The 7,130-nt window shown below is 32.1% G+C and overlaps 1 protein-coding gene across 1 annotated transcript; it reads left to right on the top strand.

Annotated features, from left to right (window-relative positions):
* The first annotated feature begins 2,565 nt into the window (after positions 1-2,565).
* LOC110030583 lies at positions 2,566-7,046 on the top strand. Its single transcript, XM_020733358.1, has 6 exons — positions 2,566-2,836; positions 2,931-3,063; positions 4,474-4,577; positions 4,795-4,939; positions 5,209-5,349; positions 6,201-7,046. The coding sequence occupies exons 1-6, from the start codon at positions 2,796-2,798 to the stop codon at positions 6,936-6,938; spliced, it is 1,302 nt and encodes a 433-aa protein (XP_020589017.1). The 5' UTR covers positions 2,566-2,795; the 3' UTR covers positions 6,939-7,046.
* Positions 7,047-7,130: the final 84 nt, after the last annotated feature.

Below are 7,130 nucleotides of genomic sequence, written 5' to 3'. Positions count from 1 at the left end.
AGTAAGTTTTCCATGTTGAATGGGATAATGGTAGCTTTGGATTTTAGAGAAAAAAATGTGAAGATGTTAATTTGGTTATGCTTATAGGAAGCTTTATATATCTACCACATGATATTCATTTTATAGTGAAACTCTTCAACTGTAACTTTAATCATTTTTTCATAATGGATCTCTTTAATTGGGTCATATCCTGTGGGTTTTTCCTTTTCGGATTGTCCACCGAATTTTCTAACGAACATCAATAACAATATTGCTATTATTTGCATTTCTAACATTTGAACTTTCGTATATATTTGCATAATATTCAATTTCTTAATATCACATACTATAGCTATTACTAATTAAAAAAAAAATTTAAATATATTTTTCCATTAATAAATTTGCAATATCAAATTTTTATAAATCTAAATACTAAACTTTAGTGGTTAGATACGTAAATACATAAAAGGCATGCGTGTAAATTTTGTAAAATTTTTTATTCTAGAATTAATAATGATAATAATAAAAAAAACAAAGCTATCGTGATTCGTAGAACATAAGCTACTTAGCAAAAAGACACTGAAAGTCATGAGCTAGTTGCGTCCTTCTAAAGCCATACAGCTAAGGAAGGAATCAATCAATAAATAATTTACAAAAAATATATATTGAGAGGCATTATCATTATTCCTATAAATTTACATTTTCTTCCAATAGAAGGAATGATAAAAGAAAGTTTCGAATATTTCATATTCTTTTTTGTATTTAAATAATTATATGGGATCAACAGAAACATTGATATTTATAAATTAATCACTCGGATGAATTCCATGAATGATCAAAAAATAATTGAGAATTTGATAAAAAATGAAAAATATGAGTTGAGGTTTTACCATAAATTTTGACTTTTGAGAGTGAATCTAAAAAAAATGGACGAAAGAGAGTGGCTTATTTGTGAATGGCAAGTTTCGGGTTATTTGCGTGTAATTTGAGAAATATTTGCGTACGTAAGACGTACACAAAGTTCCGTACATATTAGATTATTAAGAGGGTACATGTATGTTACACTTAGGTTATATCCCTTGTAATTCTTCCTGTAACCTAAGTGTACCCTACTTGTACTCTCTTAATAATCTAATATGCACGCAACTCTGCGTACGTCTTACGTACGCAAATATTTCTCGTGTAACTGCCCCTTTTTTATGTAATTTTATAATTGTATCACTCTAATTATTTTGGTAAATATAAATAAATAAATTGATCAATATTATTCTTAAAACAAATTGTAGATATTTTTCCATCAAATATAATTTATAAAGTGAAAAAAAAATAGGAAATAAAGAATTAAATTAATTCACCCTTAGATTTTGCAAATTAAGATTAGCATGACGTCGATGTATTAAACTATTAAATTATTAAAAGAACAAATTTGATGAGAGCCGTTGAGCCACTTTTGAATTTGCAAAATTACCGTAATTTGAAGGGACCCTAAATAAAAAAAAAAAAAAAAAAAAAAAAAACATACAATTCTTGTTGTTTACATATTTAATATCTAATTATTTTATATCTATATCCATAACATTAAAATATTTAATGTTAGGTGTATATTTTATTACAATTAACTTGTTAAAAAAATAAATACATTTTTTTTTTATTTATTAGTCCATGACATTAAAGTTTAATAAATGTAAATACTAATTTCTAGCAATTAGATATATAAATAAAAGCAATATTTTGGTTCCCAACAATAATTTATTACATAATTTTATTTTGAAAGAGAGTAAAGTGCCAAAATAATGTCTTTTTTATAACAGTGTCAGATGAATCACATACACTTTAAATTAAGGTTGGAATAGTCCGAAAAATATTACATCAGAATTCTTGATGTATTTGGAGTCTAATGGTGGAGCGTCACGTGTCAAGTGGACTCCACCTTTTTTAACATTGGTCAATATCAGTGTTTTACGATGTGACCCACTTAACACGTGACGCCACACCATTAAACTTCGAACTCAAACTGCATTAAGAGTCCTGATATAATACTTTTAACAATTCTATAAATTTTTAGAATTAAAATGATCACATATAAATAAAATAAATAAGTATTTTAGCACTTTATTTTTTTTAAGGAGAGTTAAAGTGTCTCTGAGCTTATTGAAATGTCAAAATTATGAAAAATTATTGCATACATATATAACATACAGAGATACATGCGGTGTCCGATCTTAACCGTAGATCACGATGATCTGCGGTCATAATGCAATCAAAATATTTTTGAAAAAAAAAATTAAAATGGGGCCCATCGAAATACATCCTGACTCTGATCAAGATCGTATGCATCTTTGCATGCGGTGTATTTATACAATAATTTTTTTAAAATTATCTCATACTATTTTAAAATTAAGCTCGAATACTTCTCCATAAGAACTATTTTCATATTTCTATAAATTTTAGGATTAAAACGGTAAAAATTATTTAAGCACTGCACTTTATTTAAAAAAAAAGTAAAGATACACTCTCAAATAAAATTTCAAATTCATATTTCTATAAATAATTAAATGTATTATATTTTTTTCAAATTAAATTCTCGCATCCGTCTCTTCTCTCTCCTCTGTCCTCCCAAAAAGCTCACCACTCGCCTCGCCTTCCACACGAAGTTCTCTTCAGTTTCCCAACGCTTCTCTAAGCCTTTAAGCTTAGAGCTTTAATGGCGGTCACGAGCTGCCAGATCTAAAGCCTGAATCCCTACTTCCCATCACTGTGCTTATTAAATTAGAGAGAGAGAGAGAGACAGAGAGAGGGAGAGACAGAGAGAGAAGATGATCTTTTGTCTCCTCGGACGGAAGTTCTCGAGCAAATGGTGAGGATTTGTGGTTGTGGATTTTGGTTTCGGTATGGGGTTTAGGGTTTGGATTTGATGAAACTGTTATCGATTTGATTTGATTTATTGGCAGCAAGCACTCGGTGAAGTGCATCAGATGCAGAATGGAGACGATTCGGAAGAAGAAGCAGGCGATCGTGAGGTATCTCAAGAAGGACGTTGCCGATCTCATCTCCGGTGGCCACGACACCATTGCTTTTGGCAGGGTACTGCTTCCTTCAACGTTCCTTCTACTCCGTTCTTCTACTGATTTCATTCAGCTTTTTTGTTTAACTTTTTCCGAAGAATTTGTTGGTCCGATCATCTGCTTTACGAATTCATCTTTGCGTTTGCATTTCTCTGGATTTCAGCTCTCATCTCTTCTCAATTATCTCTATTTTGATTTTTTTTCTTCTGATATTTTTTAAATTACGGAGAATTTTGCGCATGGATCAGCAGTTTTTCAATGATTTCATTTCAAATATATAATTGTTGAATCAGATTTGCATATCTATTGTTTGATGCGGCCAAATTCAGTAGGTTCTTAAGAAAATTTCAACGCCGAAAACTCTGAAGAAGAAGAATTTCGGTCATATAATTATCGAAGATAGATTTCTTCCAAATGGATAGTAATTGCTTTTTAATCGATACGGAGCTTATAGAAAAGATGATCAACTCATACAACACATCAAAAACTTCATATAGATTCATCAATTGTAAGTATTATTAAGCAACGCTTTGATTAATATTTTGTTTGTTATAAAAAAGATGAATTCCTTTATCTGCGCAAGGTTGAAATGAATGTGGATTGATTCAGTGGAAAGAGGTCACTTCACATAGTTAACCATTTCTTAAAACAAATTTTCTTAGCTTGATTTATAAACGAGTCAAACACGAACAAAGAGTTTTTTGTTCCTGTTCAGATAGTTTTGATACGAAATAAATAAATAATTGAATATATAATACATAAGAATTAAAATAGTGGGATTTTTGAAATGATATCAAAAATTTAATTTTTATAAATATAAAAAAGGAAAATTTAGATGTTAATTTTGAAATACATTAAAATTGGGTGGTATGTATGTAAACGTTCCTAGTGTTTCTCCAAATCCGGCTTTCCTTGGTGTATTGTCTGGAATTAGGTTTAAATATCTAAATATATTAGAATTTGATGGTATGCCATGTAAATGCCCAAAAATTTTTTTAGTCCTAAATGCCCTCAGAAATTAAAAAACAAAGAAAATCCCGCCTCCCACAATATATTCCCACATCAGAAGATTAGAAAATTGGCTTCACCCTTGGCTGTTTAAAAAGAGCTCAACCACTCCCAATACTGAGTTGCGCTGAGCCGTGGGCCTGTGCCTGCGGCTTTCACCGCTCATTTTCGAGCTAAATTTGAATTATAATCAAGAGCTTAATCGAACACGAGCCGTAACACGTACAGATGCTAGCCTTGCTCAAGGTGATATAAAAGATTTGGGCGGTATGAATGTAGAGAGTAAACTTTAGATGTTAACTACGTAACTATATAGGAATTGAATGGTATGTATGTAAATGCTACTTTTTCTTATTGGTTTGTTTTTTTTTCCCCCTAAAATGTTCTTAAGAGTAGTGCCTATCTTCCCCTGCTTGAACAGATGGATGCACTCATTGTTGAAATAAATCAATCTTCCTGCTATGATATGATTGAGAAATACTGTTGTTGCATCTTGGAACATCTTCCCGCCATGCAAAAGGACAGGTATTTGAACTTTTCAAAATCCTGATTTTTACATGAATAGATGTGTTTCATTCTTTAAAAATGGTGACAAGGTAATTGTGTAAATATGAAAGTTTAGGTGTGAGACATGTAAATACATTAGAATTATGTTTTATGCATGTTTTTGAAAAATGGAAGGAGAAACAAGACACAAAATTAGTTTCAGACATGAATGTAATTTTTCTTACTTTTGTTTCAGGGTGTGTCCCGAAGAAACCGTTGAAGCCATCGCCACTATGATATTTGCTGCTGCTAGATTCCCAGACCTGCCTGAATTGGCAGAGCTTAGGAATCAGTTTACAAAGCGGTATGGAACCTTCATGGAGGCATATATAAACGAAGAGGTCAATACCATAAGCTTTTGCAAGATTTACATACACACCATTCAATTTTTATTTATTTATATAATTACCAAACTTCAATCTTTACATATATTTCATCTTACCTATGCATGACAATGGTGTATTGTACTTTTTAAAAGTTAAAATAATGATGTTTTTGATGTAATTTAAAAGATTTGGATCTATGTATGTAAATGTCCCTGAGCTTTTCTACACCAATTTTCAGTTCTATTCCCATGCTTGCTTCCACATATTCCTATTTCTTCTTACAGTTTGTTGAGAAGATGAAGAAGAAGTCGTTTCCACAAGACGATAAATTGCGGTTAATGCGAGATATTGCTCGGGAGTTTTCGATTCATTGGGACTTCAACGAATTCGAGTACAGAATATCAAATCCATCATCCCCTACTTTGGTATGATACACAAATGAGATGAATGCTAGAACGTCCCGTGATTTTTTCATAAAGATTCATTTTAATCTAAGAGTTTATAGAAGTGTCAATTTAAATTCACATACTCTTTTAGTATGCATTGCAGTAGTTCCAATGAAGACTTGGCCCTTTTTAAAAGAGTTTGATGATTAATTTAGCAATTTCTCGTCCTTTTTCACAGGACGAGAAATTTTGGTAAATGCAACTATGCAAGATATTGCTCGAGAGTCATCTATTCATTGTGACTTCGGCACATTTGAGTAGAGAGTATAAAATTCATTGACACTTAATTTGGTAGATCATTTTAGTCCCAAGGTTTATAAAATGTCAAATTAGTCTCCAAAATCTTTAAATATTAATTGACATAGTCCCGAATGAGGATTATTTTAACCCTCATTAAAAGAATTTGGGGATTAATTTAACATTTTTATATATTCTCGGACTAAATTATGGGATTATTTTGTCACTTTACTCTACATTGGATTCTTATATAAGCTTTTTGATGACCATGGGAAAGATATATTTAGGTCATTTACATATATATCTTCTAGTTACTCTGTATTTAGATATATTTAATACAAATAATTTACATTTTAAATTCATAACACTCAAATCTTCCATATCACATAAAAAATATCACTATTTTAACTCTTTTCCCAAAAAAATGAAATACACTTTCTCATGCTGGGTAAGATGGCCTGGCTAACATCTAAAAATTGAAGTTTATGTGTTGGATGTGTAAATATACAGGAATTGAGTGGCTTGTATGTAAATCTTTCTGAAATTTAAAATTTAGTGATTTCTGGTCTCTTTTTTTGTTTGTATTCTTTCAGGATCAACCCAAAATCAAGTTTCTTTCCAGCAATGAGAACAGTAAACAGCTAAAATCGGAGGAGCACATAAATGGTGAAAACATCAACGATCGCCAAAAGATTGTACAAATGAGAAAATATGAACATCCTACTGCTCCCACAGAAAAGATCACCGAAGTTGGTGCTAATGATTTCAAAACTGAAAGCCCAAGTACCTGCGAAAGATTCGACGGCGCTCATGGGCTGTTTTCGAGTTCGATCGGTATCGAGAAGCGGAGCGCTGATTCTGCTAAATCCGTCAATTCAATCCCTCCATACACTAAAATCGCAAGAGATTTCCATAATGGAATTTCAGAAGCTGTAAGTGTTAGAACATTCAATCTGAAGCCTCCTTATGTCAAACCCAAGATTACCACCAAGAGTTCTTCAATGGAATCTCGTTCTTCCGAGCCCGCGAACCATGAGATCCCTACTAATGGCATAAATCATGTCATGAATCCGATCAGGAGAGCCGCCAGTAAAGGAGATTTTGCAGTCAAAGCTGCCGATTCATTCGGCCAAATGCCAATCAAGCAAGCGGGTTCGCTTGGGAGGAAGAAGAACATGTATGGCGTTGGTGATGGTGATGATTGGCAAAGTTTCGTTTCTTTGTCTTTTGAGCGAGCAGAAGAAGATGCTACAAATGGTAGCGTTAACGTTCGCCGCCACCTGCAACGAGCTTTCAGCGATCGGACGAGGCATGGCGGCTGGCTGAGCTGAGGACTTCACTGCTGGAAGTATTGTACAGCTCCAGTGAAGATTATTGATGTAAATACTGAATTAATGTATGGATCTTTATATTTATATATTGAGGATTATTTCCCTTTAACCACAAAATTTTTAAATATTTACATATCCAACACCTAGATTTCAATATTTATATGCATATCACCACTCAATCAATTGTGATCA

The sequence above is a fragment of the Phalaenopsis equestris genome, unplaced genomic scaffold (assembly GCF_001263595.1).
Source record: "Phalaenopsis equestris unplaced genomic scaffold, ASM126359v1 Scaffold000741, whole genome shotgun sequence".
NCBI classification, from domain to species: Eukaryota; Viridiplantae; Streptophyta; class Magnoliopsida; order Asparagales; family Orchidaceae; genus Phalaenopsis; species Phalaenopsis equestris.
Note: the sequence above shows the minus strand (reverse complement) of the source record. Positions and strands in the feature narration are given on the sequence as shown.

Bases quoted from the DNA above. Each gene is read 5' to 3' on its own strand.
- LOC110030583 (XM_020733358.1), top strand. From the start codon at position 2,796: ATGATCTTTTGTCTCCTCGGACGGAAGTTCTCGAGCAAATG. The intron at 4,578-4,794 runs GTATTTGAACTT...CTTTTGTTTCAG, and splicing joins CCCGCCATGCAAAAGGACAG to GGTGTGTCCCGAAGAAACCG. The intron at 4,940-5,208 runs GTCAATACCATA...TTCTTCTTACAG, and splicing joins AGGCATATATAAACGAAGAG to TTTGTTGAGAAGATGAAGAA.